Source organism: Mandrillus leucophaeus, unplaced genomic scaffold (genome assembly GCF_000951045.1).
Source record: "Mandrillus leucophaeus isolate KB7577 unplaced genomic scaffold, Mleu.le_1.0 Scaffold508, whole genome shotgun sequence".
Classification (NCBI taxonomy): domain Eukaryota; kingdom Metazoa; phylum Chordata; class Mammalia; order Primates; family Cercopithecidae; genus Mandrillus; species Mandrillus leucophaeus.
The window spans coordinates 1,745,627-1,766,461 of record NW_012105453.1 but is presented as its reverse complement, the minus strand read 5'-3'; the positions used below and the strand labels follow the sequence as shown (position 1 = coordinate 1,766,461).

Below are 20,835 nucleotides of genomic sequence, written 5' to 3'. Positions count from 1 at the left end.
AAAGTAAAGGAACATTACACCTTAACTTTTCCCACCTAGCAAGTGGTAACCTATGAGGACAGTGCTGCCACATGGTCCTTGAGGGAAGAACTTGGGGAAGAACTCTACAGGGATGAGGCGGGTGAGCCCCAAGCGATTTCTCATCATTCGTTCAGCTCAGCAGGTCGGACAGGGTAAGGGGTGTAACCAGGCGATGCCACAGGAACGTCTGACAGGTGTTAGCAAGTCCCGGAGGCCAGTGCCTGACTCCGTTTCAGCCTCGTTCAGGGTGGCACGGAGACTCCTGCCGCTGGTTCACGTCTGTTATGCTCAGCGCTCGCCCCAGAACCAGACACATGATCTTGACACACACTTCACCAGTCTTGACTGAACGCAATTCTATACCTCATTTCAAATAAATCTGAGGGATTCTTTCAGGTTCCAGGACCAATTTATTGTTACACATAATCATGATCATTTATCGAGCTCTACTTAGCACTGCACGTATATCAATATCATCTCAGTTGCCCTTTACTCTGAGTGTTTTGTGGGGAAACTCTGAGATAAGAAAAGTTAAATAACGTGGGGGCCACCTGCAAGCATGGTAGGTGGGCAGCAAATACCACCCTTCCTCATCTCCTTGTTCCAGGTGATATTTCGTCTCTGCCTTTGGCCTCTTAGTCTGTGGTTGTTCCTAATCTTAATTTTCATTGAAAGCTGTAGTCTGAAATGTGGAATAGACGAGCGATAGGAAAGGAACATTTGAGGGGTATGGAAATTTTGTTCCTTAGTGGTTAGTTGCAGCTTTATTTCATTTATTTATATGTTTGTTTTTAAAGATGGGGAACTAGCTATGTTGTCCAGGCTGGTGTCGCACTGGTTTCAACTTCCCGCCTCGGCCTCCCAGAGTGCTGGGATGACAGGCCGGAGCCAATATGCCTGGCCTGCTGTATTTTAGATCTTTGGGAAATAAAGAGAATGCTTTTGGACTTGGCAAAATAGAAACCTCTGGGTGGGGAGAACTGCACAGTGAAAGAAGCAAAAGGGAAGTTTGTATTAAACTATGAAAAGACACAGGGAGGTTCAATTTAACATATTTTGCTTAGGTATGTGCTTCTTAAGAGAGTGCACAGAGGCACTTTTGCAGAGGAGAGAGGCCAGAAAATGCCTGTTAGAAGCAAGTCTACTGTTCGTACCCTCTTACTAACACCAGCAATGGTCCCTGGCTAGTGATACCGGTGACTTGTCATTGCGTCGCATGTCACCTGCCTAAGGGAAGCTCCTGCCTGGGGCAAACACACTGTCCATTCCCCCTACAATATAGACGGATAACTAAAGCAATGCTGCATATTCTTGCTTATTCCCAGATTGGATGGCTCAAGGGTCCAGAATGTTGTAGACATTTTGCATTATATCTTTATGAGAGTTAAGGAAATGGTAAAGAAGCAGAAAAAATTGGGGTTTTTTTTTTTTAAAGTCTTTACAGTGAGGCACGGTGGCGCACGCCTGTCATCCCAGCACTTTGGGAGGCCGAGGCGGGCAGATCATAAGGTCAGGAGTTCGAGACCAGCCTGGCCAATATGGTGAAACCCCGTCTGTACTAAAAATACAAAAATTAGCCAGGCATGGTGGCAGGCGTCTATAGTCCCAGCTACTTGGGAGGCTGAGGCAGGAGAATCGCTTGAACCCGGGAGGCAGAGGTTGCAGTGAGCTGAGAACGCGCCACTGCACTCCAGCCTGGGGGACAAGAGTGAGAAAATGTATTTACAGTTTATGTGAGTGTCAGTACGTTGGTTCGTTGGCTTCCTTCTTATCTAGTTCTCAGGGGCTGAGTTTGCTAATGTCATAGCACCTCTAGTAGCCTTCCCCTTTTCTAGTAGCCACTTCCCAGCTTCCCCAGGCAGAAAGCATCTGCTCGGCCCCTTGATTACCAGGCATCCGTAAGTGGACCGTCATTTAGGCCAGTGCTTCTCAGAATTCCAATCACCTGGGCTCCACTAAAACGCAGGTTCTGATGAGCTCGACCTGGATTGACTGAGATGCTGCGGTTCCAGCGAGCTCGCAGGTAATGCTGACGCGGCCAGCCCACGGACCCCACCTAGAGTAGTGAGGTTCCTTGGCACTTTAAGAACACCCCTCCCTTACTTCACATTTATTTCAACTGGGAACTAGCATAGACTTACGCAAGCTAAATTATGCATGTTTTCTTGGGAGGATGCTCTGTGTCCTGTTTCTCCTGCTAACAGCTCTGGTCTGGACCATTGTTCTAGGATTGTCTCAAAGCTTGCCAGGAGCAGATTGAGGCGGTGCTCCTCAACAGCCTGCAGCAGTACCGTCAGGACCAGCGCGACGGATCCAAGTCGGAGGATGAACTGGACCAAGCCAGCACCCCTACAGACGTGCGGGATATCGACCTGTGAGGATGCCAGTTGGGCCGAAAGAGAGAGACGCGTCCATAATCTGCTCTCTCCTTCTTTCTGGTTATGTTTTTGTTATTTGTGTTTTAGGGTGAAACGTAAAAAAAAATTCTGCCCCCACCTAGATCATATTTAAAGATCTTTTAGAAGTGAGAGAAAAAAGTCCTATAAAAACGGAATAATAAAGAGCATTTGGTGCCTATTTGAAGTACAGCATAAGGGAATCCCTTGCATATGCGAACAGTTATTGTTTGATTATGTAAAAGTAATAGTAAAATGCTTACAGGAAAACCTGCAGAGTAGTTAGAGAATATGTATGCCTGCAATATGGGAACAAATTAGAGGAGACATTTTTTTCATGTTATGAGCTAGCACATACACCCCCTTGTAGTGTAATTTCAAGGAACTGTGTACGCCATTTATGGCATGATTAGATTGCAAAGCAATGAACTCAAGAAGGAATTGAAATTAGGAGGGACATGATGGGGAAGGAGTACAAAACAATCTCTCAACATGATTGAACCATTTGGGATGGAGAAGCGCCTTTGCTCTCAGCCACCTGTTACTAAGTCAGGAGTGTGGTTGGATCTCTACATTAATGTTCTCTTGCTGTCTACAGTAGCTGCTACCTAAAAAAGATGTTTTGTTTTGCCAGTTGGACACAGGTGATTGGCTCCTGGGTTTCATGTTCTGTGACATCCCGCTTCTTCTTCCAAATGCAGTTCATTGCAGACACCACCGTATTGCTGCCTAATGGGGAAATGTAGCTATGGGCCATCACCAAAACTCACATGAAACGGAGGCAGATGGACACCAAGGGTGGGATCCAGAATGGAATCCTTTCTGTTATTGTATTTAAAAGGGTAATGTGGCCTTGGCATTTCTTCTTAGAAAAAAACGAATTTTTGGTGCTGATTGGCATGTCTGGTTCACAGTTTAGCATTGTTATAAACCATTCCATTCGAAAAGCACTTTGAAAAATTGTTCCCGAGCGATAGATGGGATGGTTTATGCAAGTCATGCTGAATACTCCTCCCCTCTTCTCTTTCGCCCCCTCCCTTCCTGCCCCCAGTCTGGGTTACTCTTCGCTTCTGGTAACTGCCATGCTTTGGTACACAGTTCTGGTGCTCCTCCCAGGACTCGAGAGACGCCCCTTCCTGCTGACATTCCCATCACAACATTCCTCAGAAAAGCCTGTAAACTAAAATCTGTTACCATTCTGATGGCACAGAAGGATCTTAATTCCCATCTCTATACTTCTCCTTTGGACATGGAAAGAAAAGTTATTGCTGGTGCAAAGATAGATGGCTGAACTGATATCAGGGTGTGGCATTTTGTTCCCTTTTCCGTTTTTTTTTTTTATTGTTGTTGTTAATTTTATTGCAAAGTTGTATTCAGCGTACTTGAATTTTTTTCCTCTCCACTTCTTAGAGGCATTCAGTTAGCAAAGAGGTTGGAGCAACAACTTTTTTTTTTTTTTTTTGCACAATTGTAATTGACAGGTAATGAAGCTATTTGTTAAAATATTTGCCTTTCTAAGTGAAAAAGAAAAATCAGAACAGGGCTATTTGAAGAATTATTTTAGACACAGATTCTGCCTTGTTTCATAGTATGAGGGTTGAAGATGGAAAATGATCTAAGGGTCTCTTATTTTTTCATTTTGTTTTGTTCAGTTTGGTTTTTTCTTTTTTTTTTTTTTTTTGCGCTGCTAAGAAGCTAAAATCATCCATCGTTATTCACATTGACAGTACCTAGCTGTAATGTTTCACAGAGTGTGCTGCTATTTTATAAACATTTTTATAATATATTATTTTACTGCTTAAATTCCAAGTCCTGAAGTAGGTGGTTGAGATATGAGTTCTTCGTACTGGAAAAGCCCTTTCGTAGTTTGTTTTTTTCTGGTAGCATATTCATGGTGGTTGTTTTTTCCTTTTTTTTTTTTTTTTCCTCTGGTCACATTCTTCAAAGACGGAGTATTCTTTACCTCAGGTTTACTGGACAAAATCAATAACTACAAAAGACAATGATTCACGCTTTTGTTTTCATAATACCTCACAACCGTACAGTTTCTGCCTGGAGCCCATTCACGTGAGGAATAGAGAAGCGGTGTGAGCAGGGCCGACTCCCGCTCAGGTGGAAGGCAGGGCGGTCTCACTCCCAGGGACCTTTTTGGTTATGGAGGCCATCGGGCTCCCATTTAGACCCCCCGGTATCCTCATCATGATGGAAAAAATACATTGAACCAAGGGATCCTCCCTCCCCTTCAAGGCAGACGTTCAGTACACACATTTATGCAGTAGACTCAGATGTCGTAATTTGCACTTAGGTACCAGGTATCAGGAAACAGACTAAAAAGAATTCCAGCAGGCTGTTTGGAGATCCTCATCTTGCAGCTTTTTCAAAAGCGGGGCTTCATGTGCAAAGAGCCCTTTCCTCTTGAAGTTTTTCCTTCCGTCTTTCCCCTCCCCTGGCATGGACACCTTGAGTTTAGGATCATCTCTGTGGGTTTCCTAGGTCTGAATCTGCGAGTAGCTGAATCTGCAGCAAGCAGCAAACAGCGTTGACGGTGCTTCCTTCTCCCTCCTCTGTCTCCAGCTGCGCAGGCAAGCACTAGGCAAGCCCAGGTCCTCTGCTAAGCGGTACTAAACGGTCAGGTTTTCAATCACACTGAATTGGCAGGATAAGAAAAATAGGTCAGAGAAGTATGGGATGATAGTTGAAGGGAGGTGAAGAGGCTGCTTTTCTACAGAGGTGAAATTCCAGATGAGTCAGTCTCCTGGGAAGTGTGTTTAGAAGGGTTCAGGGCTTTGTGAGTTAGCATGACCCTAAAATTCTAGGGGATTTCTGGTGGGACAATGGGTGGCGAATTCTGAAATTTTGGAGAGGAAAGTGGAGCAGCCAGCACGTTAGCTAGCCAGAGTTTTCTCAAGAGCCGGCTTTGATCAGCACACTCTCCTGGGCCCCAAGGAGTCCCACAGAATGGGGAAGGCGGGAACCCTGGCGTTCTCGGGAACCTTGGAGCCTAAAGAGAAACTGAGGTGCAAATTCATTTCACGGCGACTGACCCTTGAGCTTAAACAGCAGCAGCAAATGAAAGAACTGGACAAATAGGGAAGGGCACAGGCCTACCCGACTCTAGTTACGATCTGTAACTTTCTACTCTTCCTGTAGTCCCGAGGCCCCTGGGTCCTTCTAGCTTTTCTCTTTCCCATCCTTGGGGCCTTGTGTGATGATGGGTGTGGGGCTGCTGATGGGAAAGTAGGGGGTTGTTAGGCTATTCTGCCTGCTCCTGCTTAAACAAAAGAAGGAATCCTGGATTTTGCCCTCTCCTTGGATCTTAGTCTCTTTGGTAGGAGTTTTGTTCCAGAGGGGCTCTCCCGCTGTGGATTTGAACTTGCTCTTTTTTTTGTTGTTGTTCTCTTCTTTTTCTTACCTCCCACTAAAGGGGTTCCAAATTATCCTGGTCTTTTTCTACCTTGTTGTGTTTCTGTCTCGTCTTTACTTCCATCTGTTTGTTTTTTTTCTCCATCAGTGGGGGCCGAGTTCCCCCAGCCTGCCAAATTTTGATCCTTCCCCTCTTTTGGCCAAATCCTAGGGGGAAGAAATCCTAGTATGCCAAAAATATATGCTAAGCATAATTAAACTCCATGCGGGTCCCTAACAGCCCAGAAGCCTGCAGGAGAAAGCCAAGGGCAGTTCCCTCCGCAGAACACCCCATGCGTGCTGAGAGGCGAGCTCCTTCCAGAAGGGGCTGCTCTTCCAGGAGGCTTTACTTTGAACTGCCCCAGGACCCCACTGGAGAGCACAGCATGCCTTACCACTGGGTCACCCTTGGTCTGTGTGCTCTGTACTGGAGGCTCTGTTCTGCCTCTTATCAGCCAGGTCAGGGGCATACATGGCTTAAGTGACAAAGCCAAGGAGAAGACAACCCTGACAGCATCACACTGCATCCTTTTGCTAGCAGGATGGGCAGCTCTTCAGACGGAGCTGCGCTTTCCTGCCGTCTAGCACCTCTAGGGCCTCTCCAGACTGTGCCCTGGAGCTCTGGGACTGAAAGGTTAAGAACATTAGGCAGGATCAGATGACTTTCTCAAAGAGGGCAGGGGAATTTTCTCTCCGTGGGCCACAGGGGACAGGGCTGGGAGAAGAAATAGACTTGCACCTTATGTCATGTAAATAATTGATTTTCTAGTTCAAGAAGATAATATGGGTAGCGTGGGAATTGGAGGTAGGAAGGGGAGGAAGTCTGAGTAAGCCAGTTGGCTTCTAAGCCAAAAGGATTCCTCTTTGTTTATCTCTGAGACAGTCCAACCTTGAGAATAGCTTTAAAAGGAAAATTAATGCTGAGACGATAAAGTCCCCTTAAGCCAGCAAACCCTCTGTAGCTATAGAATGAGTGCAGGTTTCTATTGGTGTGAACTCAGAGCAATTTACAAGAGCTGTTCATGCAGCCATCCATTTGTGCAAAATGGGGTGAGAAGATTCAAGAGGACGTTTATTACTTCCTCATACCGCATGGCTTTTGATGATTCTGGATTCTAAACAACCCAGAATGGACATTTCAGGCACAACGATACTACATTCGTGTGTGTCTGCTTTTAAACTTGGCTGGGCTATCAGACCCTATTCTCGGCTCAGGTTTTAAGAAGCCATCAGCAAATGTGTACGTGCATGCTGCAGCTGCAGCCTGCATCCCTTCGCCTGCAGCCTACTTTGGGGAAATAAAGTGCCTTACTGACTGTAGCCATTACAGTATCCAATGTCTTTTGACAGGTGCCTGTCCTTGAAAAACAAAAAGTTTCTATTTTTACTTTTAATTGGTTTAGTTCTTACTGCTGGCCAACTCTTATATCCCCAGCAAATCACCAGGCCATTGGATTTTTTCCATTATGTTCATTACCCTTATATCATGTACCTCAGATCTCTCTCTCTCCTCTCTCTCAGTTATAGTTTCTTGTCTTGGACTTTTTTCTTTTCTTTTCTTTTTCTTTTTTACTTTTTTTTTTTTTTTTTTTTGCTTTGAAACAAGTGTGATGCCATATCAAGTCCATGTTATTCTCTCACAGTGTACTCTATAAGAGGTGTGGGTGTCTATTTGGTCAGGATGTTAGAAAGTGCTAAAGTAGCATGATCAGTGTACGCGAAAAGGTTTTTAGGAAGTGTGGCAAAAATGTTGCATTGGCTATGATGGTGACATGATATAGTCAGCTGCCTTTTAAGAGGTCTTATCTGTTCAGTGTTAAGTGATTTAAAAAAATAATAACCTGTTTTCTGACTAGTTTAAAGATGGATTTGAAAATGGTTTTGAATGCAATTAGGTTATGCTATTTGGACAATAAACTCACCTTGACCTAAATCATCTGGCCTTTTTTGATTTATTTATCAACCAGCAGTCGTCGGAATGGAATACACTTGTCTCAAGTCAGAACTCTGCTTTATGCTGCTGCAGCAATTGGCAGTGGCATAAGATACATTCTAACCTGGAATAGAATCTACACGTGCCTCTGTGTTATGGCAGCACAAGTCATTGTTGACATTGCTAGGGGACGGGGGCTGCCCATGCAGCCGGCTTATAAGCTAGAAGCCTCAGTCCACCTTCAGAAGGTTGGTCCATCACAGACACTATGACTGGTCCTCAGAGGATAGCCCCTGATTGTTGCCAGCTACTTATTCTGGGCTGTGAGGAAGCATCTCCTGGCATGAGAGGTACCAGAAGCCTGCAGTGCCGTCTCCAGATTCTAGGGAGTCTCTGGGGAACCCTGTGCCTGCAGCTTTCCTGGCTCCTGCCTGCTGTTCTTAGTGGCTCCCACCTGATTTCTGATCCTTCCTGCACCCCTCGTTTGAGACACAGGCCACAACTACACTTGGTGGAGTCTGGAGAAGCAGAGCCCGGGAATGGGATGTGACCGTCTCAGTACTGTTGAAATGAATTGCCAGGCCCTAGGCCCAGCTGCTCTTGGACCTTAGCTCTTTCCCAAGAGTGATGGGTGTGCAGAAGGCAAGGGCCTAATGAACTTGTTTTTTTTTTTTTGAAACAGGGTCTTGCTCTGTCCCCCAGGCTGGAGTGCAATGGCACAATCCCAGCTTGCTGCAGCCTCAAACTCCTGGGCTCAGGCAATCCTCCTGCCTCAGCCTCACAAGTAACTGGGATTACAGACGCCCACCACCATGCCCAGTTAATTGTTTTTTTATTTTTAGTACAGATGGGGTTTCCCTTTGTTGCACAAACTAAAATAGACATTTTGATGTTACTATAAAATTCATGTTCTCCAAAGTTCCCTGTCTCTGAAAGTCATCGAAAGCTGTTTTCCATTTGAGTTCAGACCTGAGTTGTAAACAAGATTTAAAACTGGCTATTGGGGAAGTCCAGATTAAGATATTCCCTGCTGATCTCAAATAACTTCACTTAATAGCACTTTTAAACTTACAAGGACCTTAGAAATTCCCCTTCGTTCCCATTCTTCTTGACATCCGCCATTCTTAGAGACACATGGGGGTAACTTTTTTCTTGGGTTTTTGCCTAGTGAAGTCTGCTGGCCTTTTGGGCATTTCAAGGGCCTCTGGTTGCCATTCTTAACCATCCTTGGAATTCTCTTCGGCATGACATAATGTCCAACCGGGTTCCTCTCCCTCCCCTTCCCCATCTTTGCTCTGTAGGATCAATGCTATATTTGTTTGTAGCCTGACAACTCCACTCCCTTTCCCAAATGCCACCCAGCAACGCTGCTGGGCTTCCTCCATTCTGAGCAGTGGATGTTTTAAGGGTGGGAAGAGCAGACGAAGCACACAGCGGAGCAGTGATAAATCTGACTGCCCCATCGACGCTCTTTCAGACTCAGATCTTCTTACAACTGGAAAATCTCAAACTTGAAAATGCCTTTCCTGAAAGTGGCAGTTAAAAATGCAATGAAGACCTGGAAATCCCCCATCTTGTGTGTGTGTTCAAGGGAGTGCTTTGGTATCTCTAACGACGTTCTGAGATCTGGAGCTTTTATTCAATATGCAGAGGAATCACCAAAATTCACCTTCCCAGTTGGCTTAGCAGTAATACTGTCAAAATAGTGACCTGAAGCAAGTACTCAAAAGCTGAATAGTACACCAGATTACTTCTTCCCTGTTCCGCTAGCAATTACAGCAAGAGCAAAAATGCTGTGGACAGAGCAGGGAGAGTCAGAGTATCAAGATAAGCCCAGTACTCACAGCTGATGTATACGTGGGGCCTGTACTGAGCCTTTAAGGAAAAGCACAGAAAAACACAGGACACACAGGCCTGTGAAATTGCAGAGAGGAACAGCAGCAAATGCAGATGAATCTAGGGGGGAAATCCATGCTAAGGTGTGGGAGGGGCCCTTTCAGAGGAACAGGTTTCCTCAAGCAAGTGAGGTTTAGGAAAACACTTTTGTTAGGAAGTTCATGTGGGTCAGCATAGTTTGGAAACAGAAACAGAGTGTGACCTTTTCCAAAAATAAAAGGGATGGGAAGTAATTTTTTTTTAAATGAAGGGAAAATATTCAAATAGGCGACTTGAGGAGCACACACAATTTAATAGATTTTAAACACTATAAACACAGATGTTACGCTTGTGAAACAGGATAAGCACAGCCACAAACATTGATTTGGGATTACCACCCACCTAATTTCTCATGAGGCTTAAAGAAAGAAGGCTGGAAGTTTCAATATGACTGGGGGCTTTCCCATGCTGGAGGGGCGGATTCCATCCGCTTGGACCACAGGTTCAGTCAAAAAACTGGGCGGCCTGAGAAAGCAGCAAGACCAGCTCCCCTGCCTCGGTCTCATTATCCCCCTGAAGCTTTGAGTTTATTCATTATTATGGTCTCTTTCACGCTGACTTGCTTGGGCCCTGGCCGTTCTGCTGCTCTCACCACCACCACTCTGGTAAAGAAATGACTGTCCACTTGGTTTCAACATACAGTTCTTCCTGCAAAGTCCACTAGGTGGTACTAATGCCTCAGACAGGATCACTCACAACCCCAGAGCCAGCCAGGTGCAGGATGGCTCTGCCCTACAGGGAAGGGAGCACCTCCCTCCGGCAGACAGCAGGAGCAGCACCCCGCCTCCGCCATCTCCCCGGGGCAGCCTGGGGAAGGAACGTCAGGCCTTTCCCGGCCACACCTGGCGCGGTTCCCTCACCTGGTTCTCTCACTACCGCCGCATCGTGACTCCATCTGGGGTGGCTGGTGCTGGTTCATCACCTTTCCTGACTCTTTTCAGTGACTAATCCAGAGATGGCACACTGGCAGCTTACAGACCAAATCCAGCCTGCAGACATAATTAGCTCGACTCCCACAGTGATTGAAATTGTCTTGGATTTACTTGCCAATACAAGATGAGAGCTTTCACATAAAAGTCAGGATTTTAACGACTCTTGGGAAATGTAAGTCCTGGCAACCACAGGCCTGTGAGGCCGCGAGGACTGCAGCTGAGTGTGACCGGTCCCCTTTCTCTACCCCCTGCCCACCCCACAACCCACTGAACCCACTGCTCTCTCTTACAGCGCCTGCCAGTCCGCTTAGGGCTTACAGCTCTGCAGCCTAATCTGTGTCTGTTTTACCTCCCTGGCCAGGAAGGAGGATCCCGTAAGGAGGACTCCTAAGTGGAGTCATCCTCCTCCAACCCTCTCCACCACAGACAGACCTGGAATGCTCCCTTCAGTTTGTGGACCGTAACCTCTCCTTCTCAGATAAAGAAAGACCTTAACGCCTCATTAAGCATTAAGATCTCTTTATGTCTTTATGAGTTTTTAGTTATCAGATTACCCCGGGGCTGGGCCAGATTTTTGAAATTCCTTTGCGATCCCAACATTCAGCCCCACGCCCAGGTCTGCAGGTAGGCCCAAACAAGCCGGGGTGGGTAAAGATCTGCTTTTTGTTTTGTGGTTTTCTTTTGTTTTGTTTCTGGAGATAGGGTCTTCCTTTGTCTCTGAGGCTAGAGGGCAGTGGCGTGATCACAACTCACTGTAGCCTCAACTTCCCAGGCTCAAGTGATCCTCCCACTTCAGCCTCCCAAGTAGCTGGGACCACAGGCATGCACCACCATGTCTGGATTGTTTAAAACATGTTTTTATAGAAACAGGGTCTCACTATGTTGCCCTGGCTGCTGTTAACCTCTGGGCCTGAAAAGATCCTTCCCACCTCAGCCTCCCAAAGGGCTGGGTTACAGGTGTGAGCCACTGCACACTGCAGACGGCTTCTCCTGCTTTTGTTTGTCTGGAGAGTCATTTTTACTGCCCCTGGCACCATGGAGATTCCATGAGAAGACAAACCTGTGAGGTTTCTAGATGTGTTGAAAAAGTGCAAATCTCCGTGGACATGTTTCGGTCAATCCATTCACTGAAAATCGTTACTCTTCGTCACCCCCTTCCCACGCAGGGCTCCTGGGCACTGCTCGTTTATTCAACAGATGAGGGCTAGGTACAAGCCTGGTACTCCTTATGAGACTCCTTATTCAACAAACGTGTCTTCAGTACTTGCTTTTCCAGAGATGAGATCTCTGCTCTCCTTGATCTCAAAGGCTAAAGACAGAGACAGATAAAAAGACAACTGCTACTTGGTGGCTGGCCTAGAATACAAGTGCTCTACGCTCTGCTCTGGAATGCCCGCCCGGCCACCCACTCGCTTCGTAACCTTGGGCTCATTACTGAGCCACCCAGTAACTCGTAGTACACTCGGTGACTCAGTTTCTTCATCTGTGAAATGGGGTTTTGTAGTTTCAGAAGAGCTTTCCCCAAGCCTCTCGTGTAATCCTGTTATAACTCTCTGGTGAGTTTGGTGCCTTGTTTTGTAGCTAAGTGAATGGAGGATCACGTGGCTCACTCGGCTTATCACACAGAGAGACTAGGACTGGATCCCAGATGTGTCTGAATTCAAGTATCATGCATCATCTGCTACGTTGGGCTACTTTATTGATCCATAGTTTGCTTACTGAGCATTGAGCTGAGTGAGACTTTTAGCCCAGTGTGAGTTGGAAGGTGGAGGGGAGGGGGTCTAGATGTGTATAAGAGAGAGCATTGAGCTGAGTGAGACTTTTAGCCCAGTGTGAGTTGGAAGGTGGAGGGGAGGGGGGCTGGATGATGACGTCACTTAGTGAAATCATCTGGGGATTGTTTCTTAATGAAGACAAAGTCCATGAAGAAAGCAAAGGGCCTTGTAATCTAAGGAGGAGTGTGTCAGTGAATGTACACCAAGGAAGTAGCCTTTTCTTTCCAGCATCTTTGCCTTGCCCCTTGGCTGTTCTTCATGCTCTTTTCATTCAGGTTATAAATGAGTTGCTCATAAACTCCTGGGAAGGAGCTATGGGTTCTGCTTTCCTCCCAAATCCCCAAACCTATGTCAATTACAAAAAGCATCATGGCCGGGCGCGGTGGCTCAGGCCTGTAATCCCAGCACTTCGGGAGGCCGAGGCAGACGGATCATGAGGTCAGGAGATCAAGACCATCCTGGCTAATATGGTGAAACCCCGTCTCTACTAAAAATACAAAAAACTAGCCGGGCGTGGTGGCAGGGGCCTGTGGTCCTAGCTACTCGGGAGGTTGAGGTAGGAGAATCACCTGAACCCAGGAGGCAGAGGTTGCAGTAAGCCAAGATCGCGCCATTGCACTCCAGCCTGAGTGACAGAGTGAGATTCCATCTCAAAAAAAAAAAAAAAATCACATCTCTAGTTTGTCCCTATTCTTCAGGAACCCACGAATATCTGTGTTATTATTACTTCTCCTCCAACACTCCCTCCCTCCCCCACCCAGCCCAGAGAATCTGAGTCTGGAGCCTCGCTTTTATCACCAGTCTCCCAAGCCTTTGCTATGTAAAGATTCCTTTCGTTATCCTATAGGAAGAAATATTCTTTTTCTTTCTTCGTGGCCACGTTCCTGGCCCCGAAAAAAGGGACACAAGAGGAAGGGCCCAAAAATGTAGAGGAAAAATCCTGGAGGAAAAATGCTGATTAATATTTCAAAAAATATTATTTTACCATGGATGCAATGACCTGAGGCCCTGCAAGGGCGAATGCCATACTGAGGGCCACCCAGCAACGTACGAATGAACCTGAAAGAGAACTCCTGGCCTCCGCAGGCTTCCATTCATGGCTCAGCTCTGTGAGCCTCTGGACATCTTCGTGAATACTCTCTCAGAAAATCTTGAAGCACCACGTGTTTTAAAAGCAGTCACTCACTTATGTCTTTCATATGTCACTGTAAACTCATAATGAAGGGACTATGGGAGATTTGCTTCCATATGGCACTGCCTAGGTATTAGGGTCAGGACACCTAGGATTTTAGGGCCTAGTGGTCTTCTCTTTTCCTTAGCATTCTGTCAGGGTTCTGGCAAGAGCAAGAGGGTTGGCCTTTCTAAGTCGATGTTCCCCCGGTGCTTGCTACTTGCCTCGAATATTATGGACAGTATCATACATTTCTGTATTACATACAATCATTGTGACAGAGTCAGGATGCTGTAGTGGAAAAAGGCTTAGTTAACAAGATGATCTGACTTTGAATCCCAGGGCTGCCACTTAGTTGTACAAGCTCTGAGTCTCTGCTATTCTTTTATAAAATCTCCCTGGATTATTAGAAGGATTAAATGAGGTAATCTATGTAAAGTGCCTAATACGTAGAAAGCTTTAACAAGAATCAGCTAGTCTGAACATACGCAAACACACCAAGGACTGTGTTAATTGCTTTTGAAGGCATTATAGATGCAAGGTTATTTTCCCAAAAAGTCAGGGGTGGAGGTGGATATGGGTTTTCTGTGGATCCTGATGAGACTACTATCAAGAGTACAGCAGTGAAACATAAGCATTTACAACTCTCATAATATCCCCTTGGTGCTGCTGCCCTTCTTCTGAACAGCAATGAACTTGGGCTTGGGGAGCGTTCTCTTCCCCACTAAGCAACAGGCTAACAGGCAAGGCATGAAAAGGGATTAGAGGGTGCATGTATTCAAATAAAGGGGAGTTCCCCAGAAGCATGGCAGGCTGAGAAGGCATCTTTCGACTGTCCATCAGTAGGAAAGCTGTTTGACTGGCAGATATAATTTTTTTGGAACCAGAAATAATGGGGAGCTATTGGTGACAGATGTCAGATGTTGGCAGAGCGGCTGCCAGCACAAATCTCCCTCTACCTTCAGACATCAAGCTGATGTGGGACTGGGAGTCCCTTCTCACTTGGATCATTGGTCACATTATTATTTCTCAGTGGCTGGACAAAGCAGATGGTTTACCATGTATTTGTGATATTCTGTTGGCCTAGAAATTCTGTTCTTCCATCAGGGTACGGCATGTAATCAATTATGACAGTGGGTGGTGCAAGAAAATCCCTGCCAGTAAAAACCCAAGACTTTCTCTTTTATTAAGTCTGCATAAACCACTACAATTTCCAACTTCAAAGCAATAGAAGAAAAAAGCAAAGTAGTGGTGTTATAAATAACTTGGGTAGTCACAAAAACCACGGTTCTCAGTTGGTCCTAAACACTCTCAATCTGTACTACCTGATGTCGGTTTTGTCTGCCCATCTTTATTCTGAAACTTAAAATCCTCTTGTCTCTATTCTAGTAAGTCTTAATAATTTTTTTTTTTTTTTTTAGACAGAGTCTTGCTCTATCACCCAGTCTAGAGTGCAGTGGCACAATTTTGGCTCACTGTACCCTCTGCTTTCCAGGTTCAAACAATTCTCCTGCTTCAGCCTCCAAAGTGGCTGGGACTATCATGCCCAGCTAATTTTGTATTTTTAGTAGAGACAGGGTTTCACCATGTTGGCCAGGCTGGTCTTGAACTCCTGACCTCAAGTGATCCGCCTGCCTTGGCCTCCCAAAGCGTGCTGGGATTACAGGCGTGAGCCACTGCGCCCTGCCTCTATTCTGGTACATCTTAAAGAGCTTTATCTTAGAATCACAAAGTGACCTAATTAAAAATAAACAGAACAAATACCAGGAACATACTACCCCTCAACTAAGGTTTTTTAAAAAAAAATATTCTCAGTTGTATTCTATTACATAGTAAAAATAATAAGTTGCCTTGCTTTAGTATGTCTGAATAGCCACATAGAACAGTTTATATGTTACCCACCCTCTGGATAATTTTCTTTGTGAAGGACACCTTGCTTATTTGGATGCATGTGTCTCAGGAAACAAATTCTTTAGTAAGAGAGCAGAACAAGCATTTTTAACATTATAACTACCAAGTAGAGAAACCCTTGACATAGATTACATGTTTTTTCTTGTGTTTTAAAAACATGTATGTATTTTTTCTTAAAAGTCAAGCTCATAAATGAATGGCTTTCTGCTCTTTTTTCGTTTAATCTCCTATCAGGGGAACGTTGTCATACTATTAAATATTCTGTAAGAACATGATTTCTAGGGCTGAGCATGGTAGCTCACACCTGTAATCCCAGCATTTTGGGAGGCCAAGGCAGGAGGATCACCTGAGGTCGGGAGTTTGAGACCAGCCTGGCCAAAATGTTGAAACCCCATCTCTACTAAAAATACAAAAATTAGCTGGGTGTGGTGGCGGGTGCATGTAATTCCAGCTATGTGGGAGCTGAGGCAGGAGAATTGCTTGAACCCTGGAGGTGGAGGTTGCAGTGAGCTGAGATGGTGCCACTGCACACCAGCCTGGGTGACAGAGCAGCGAGACTCCGTCTCCAAAAAAAAAAAAAAAAAAAAGTCACCACAGGTGCTAATGAATTGTTTGGGCTCCTACTACTCGGGGCACTGAAGACATACAAGGGAACAAGCCAGTTCCCACCATCAAGGAATCCATATCCTGGTGAAGAAAGACAAGCAACAAACCTACAAAAATAGTTCGTAAATGATATAATTTCCGAATAAAATTGGATGAAGGATAGTGACTGGGCAGGCTCCTTTGCTTGAGGGAAGACCTCTTGAGAGTGGGACTTCTGAGTTCATACCCGAAGGCTGAGAAGGAGGCAGCCATGCAAGTATCTTGGGAAAGAGCTCTGCGAGCAGAAGGAACAGAGAATGCAAAGATCCGAAGATAGGAATGAGCATGACATGGTCTACGAACAGAGAGAAGCCCTGATGGCTGGAGCTGGATGAGGAGGGGCGGTGAAGAGAGAATTGCAACTGGAGGGCCCAGAGGGGCCATGCCACATAGGCCTTGCAGGAGTTGAGACTTGATTCTAACTGCAGTGAGAATTCAACAGAGAATTTTCCAGCAGGGGAGTGACACATAGGGACATCTCTTCAAAGGCTGAGAACCAGAGTAGAGACAGCAGAGCTAGGCCAACAGGCTATCACAGCAATCCAGACGAGAGGTGATGGAGGCTCAGCCTGGGACACAGTGAGACTCCGGAAGTGGTGGATTCAGGATATAATTTGGTGATAGACTCCATAAACTTTTTTTTAAAGGTTTTGGATAGATAGCTTTTATCATTTATTTATTATTGAAGATATGTACAACACAATAAATCAGCTTGCTTCAGACATATATATAGAACTCTACATCTAATAATGAGTGAATCCACATTCTTCACAAGGACACACGAAACATTTCTATGAAATGCTTGTGGACTAGTCCACAAAGCAGGTCTCCATAAATTTTAAAAATGTATACCCTTGAAAATCTTTGAAGTCTTGGAGATTTAAGTCTACAACTATCTTAGTCTTACTACCAAGAATAGCCCCTAAGGAAAAAAAAAAACAAAAACCTTTCAATTAAAATAAAATGATAAACCAGAAGAATATAAATTTCACAGACTCTGGCTAACCAGCTTTTGGTGGTTAGTCAACAGGCCAGCTTTTGGTCACAATGTAATTAATTTCATTCTTAATGCATTGCTGAAAGTATTTAAATGCCTGGGGAACTGGCTTCAACCCACAATCTCCTCCCCTACCCTACATTCCAAGTAGATTAGGCATTTTACACTTGGCTCATCTTCAGTGAAGACAGTAATTAATCTTTATTTGAAAACAAGATTTGGGAGGCTGAGGCGGGCAGATCACCTGAGGTCAGGCGTTTGAGACCAGCCTGGCCAACATGGTGAAACCCCATCTCTACTAAACATACAGAAAAATTAGCTGGGCGTGGTGGTGTGCACCTGTAATCCCATCTACTTGGGAGGCTGGGGCAGAAGAATCGCTTGAACCTGGGAGGTAGAGGTTGCAGTGAGCTGAGATTGCGCCACTGCACTCCAGCCTGGGTGACAGAGCAAGACTCTGTCTTTAAAAAAAAAAAAAAAAGAAAGAAAGAAAAGCAAGAGAACGAGTAAAAGTCCAGCATTCACTGCATTAAGGAGCCTACAGAAATCTATGATGAATTTGTCAGGGAATGTTAGGATAGGTAAAGAATCAAGGGTTTCATGAGCAGTCATGTGGATGGTGTTGCCGTTTACTGAGATGAGAAAGACTTGAAGACCAACTGTTTATAGGGGTAAAAATTAAAGGTTCTGTGTGGACAAAGCTAGCTTGAGATGTCAACTATAGACCCAAGCGTAGACGTTGAGTAGGCAACTATAATGGATAAATGAATGAGGAGCTCAGGGGAAAGTCCAGGCTGGGGATATATCTAAGATCTATACACTGGATTAGATCACCTAGCTGACTGCACAGTTGAGTAGAGAAGAGAGCCAAGGGCAGCATCCTCAGATACTCCAACATGCACAGGGTTTATGGGATTGTCTACCCACCAAACATTCATGTGTACCTCATGTTTCCCATCACCTGCAATTTGGTAGGGCCATGTGAGTGGCTCTGGACAATGAATGAAGGAAGCATCTAAGGACTGGTTCAAGACCCTTGACTATCCTCATCTCCTGCCTCAAAAATCGTGAATTCTTGTGTTTCTGAAGTTAACATGTCTGTCAACCCTAGGCCCTGAATGAGTATGTGGCTTCAAGACCCTTTCTGATCCACGTCAGGCATATAGCATGAAAGAAAAACAAACACTTGTGTGTGAAGCCGTGGAAATTCCAGAGTTAATTTGTTACCTTGGCATAACATGGCCTAATTCAGAATGCCATCATATGATGTGCTTCAACAAAGCACCATTTTTCATTTTTTAAAAAAGGCATGTGTGATTTGAGAGGTTGTCAACAAAATATATTGGTGGATGGCTGGGTGTGGTGGTTCATGCGTGTAATCCCAGCACTTTGGGAGGCCGAGGCAGGCAGATCACTTGAGATCAGGAGTTTGAGAACAGCCTTACCAACATGATGAAACCCCATCTCTACTAAAAATACAAAAATTAGCCAGACATGGTGGTGTGTGACTGTAGTCCCAGTTACTCGGGAGGCTGAGGCAGGGGAATTGCTTGAACCTGGGAGGCGGAAGGCAGGAGGATCACTTGAGCCTGGGAGGCAGAGGTTGTAGTGAGCCAAGATCATACCACTGTACTCCAGTCTGGGGCAATGGGAGTGAAACCCTGTCTCAAAAAAAAAAAAAAAAAATACACACACACACACACAACACAAATACATATATATACACATATATATACACACATCCAGCTTATAAAATGAACATGCAGTTCACGTAAACTTTAATTCAGATAGAACCTAGAAATACATATGTGTATATATGTATTTATGTACACATATGTATATATATGTATTTCTAGGTTCTATCTGAATATATATGGATATATATACACACATACACACACACACATATATACACATACATACATATATGGGTATTTCTAGCTTCTATCTGAAATACAGTTTAAGTGAATTCCCTGTTCATTTTATAAGTGGAAGGGCAATCCCTGAACCACTGAGTGAATAATGCAGGACAATATTCATTATTTCAGAGACACCTCATTTCTCAACCTGGTTTTTGCCCCGATAAGTTGTTTTTTTTTTTTTTGATGGAGTCTTGCTCTGTCGCCAGGCTGGAGTGCAGTGGTGCGATCTCGGCTCACCACAACCTCCGCCTCCTGGGTTCAAGCGATTCTCCCGTCTCAGCCTCCTGAGTAGCTGGGACTACAGGTGCGTACCACCATGCCCAGCTAATGTTTGTATTTTTGGTAGAGATGGGGTTTCACCATGTTGGCCAGGATGGTCTTGATCTCTTGACCTCGTGATCTGCCTGCCTCAGCCTCCCAAAGTGCTGGGATTACAGGCGTGAACCACCGTGCCCAGTCCCTGATTCTTAAAATTTATGAAGACATTGTTTTTTAATTTATTCCTTAGATAATTAAAAGAAATAACATTGGTGGGTGCTTTGTAACTTTCTAAATTTCTCCTAAAACAATGATCCTCTCCCATATGTCAGCTTTTTTTAAATACATGTATGCTTCATTAGACAAATTGATCATAACAGGTATTCTTCATTCATTTGACAGATTTTAATGGACTCTCCACTGTGTTCCAAACATTTTCTTAGGAACCAAGGAATTAATGAAATAGAGCTAGTAGTTACCCTCATGATTTATAGTTTTGAGAGCTCCTGGAGTATACTTATCTGGTCTCAAACTCAGTTCTGAGATCTTGAGAGATGGGAAATTAGTTTTGTTTGTTTGTTTATTTTTTTTGTTTTGTTTTTGGAGATGAAAGTCTCACTCTGTCGCCCAGTCTGGAGTGCAGTGGCATGATCTGGGCTCACTGCAATCTCCGCCTCCAGGGTTCAAGCAATTCCCCTGCCTCAGCCTCTTGAATAGCTGGGATTACAGGCGCCTGCCACCATGCCCGGCTACTTTGTGTGTTTTAGTGGAGGGGTTTCAGCATGTTGGCCAGGCTGCCCTCCAACTCCTGACCTCAAGTGATCCGCCTGCCTTGGCCTCCCAAAGTGCTGGGATTACAGGGGCGAGCCACTGTGCCCGGCCCAAGAAATGGGAAATTAGTTAACCTGTATGTGCCTTAATTCTTCATCTGTAAAATGGAAATAACTCCTACCTTGCAGAGTTATTGTGTGTATTAAATAAGACAAAATGGAAAACTGTTTTTATTTAGGCTTTAGAAATACACTTGGATCACCTTAAAGTGAAAGAGGTTTTACTATACAAACTGGAACCTTCAAGGTATCGGGTACGATGGCAGTTTGAGTGACTAGTGACTGGGTACTCTTTGCATTACTCACTTGTGTCTGTGTTTCTCTGTGTGTCTCCTTGCTTCTTCCATTGACTTTTCTTCTTCGTACCCTCTCCTCTGTAAATCTGTTCTCTCACTTGTATTATTCATGGCTTCTGTTTCTTCACAACTTCAATCAACATGCCCCTTCATAGCCCTAACACTATCCTGTGATTTCCTTCTGCGCTTTCTTTCTGCTTCACCCCTCACAGATAACTACTTAATTTCATTTTTCAGCTCAAACTTCCAGGAGAATCTGCTGGGCTGATTCATTCATTTGGGCATTCAGAACACGAACACACACACACACACACAGACACACACACACACACAGAATATCTGTTAGGGCCCTCTGAATTATCCCTAAACGTTCATCCAGAAAATGCCTCCTGTTGACCTGCAAGCTGTCAG

General features: G+C 44.8%; 1 protein-coding gene across 2 annotated transcripts in view; it reads left to right on the top strand.

The window, feature by feature from the left end:
* CCND2 (cyclin D2) overlaps positions 1–7,752 on the top strand; it is a 32,860-nt gene extending 25,108 nt beyond the window's left edge. For both annotated transcript variants that reach the window (XM_011996293.1, XM_011996292.1), the window contains exon 5: positions 2,250–7,752. In XM_011996293.1, coding sequence (XP_011851683.1) covers positions 2,250–2,399 — 150 coding nt within the window. In that variant the 3' untranslated portion in view covers positions 2,400–7,752. The remainder of the gene's footprint in view (positions 1–2,249) is intronic.
* Positions 7,753–20,835: the final 13,083 nt, after the last annotated feature.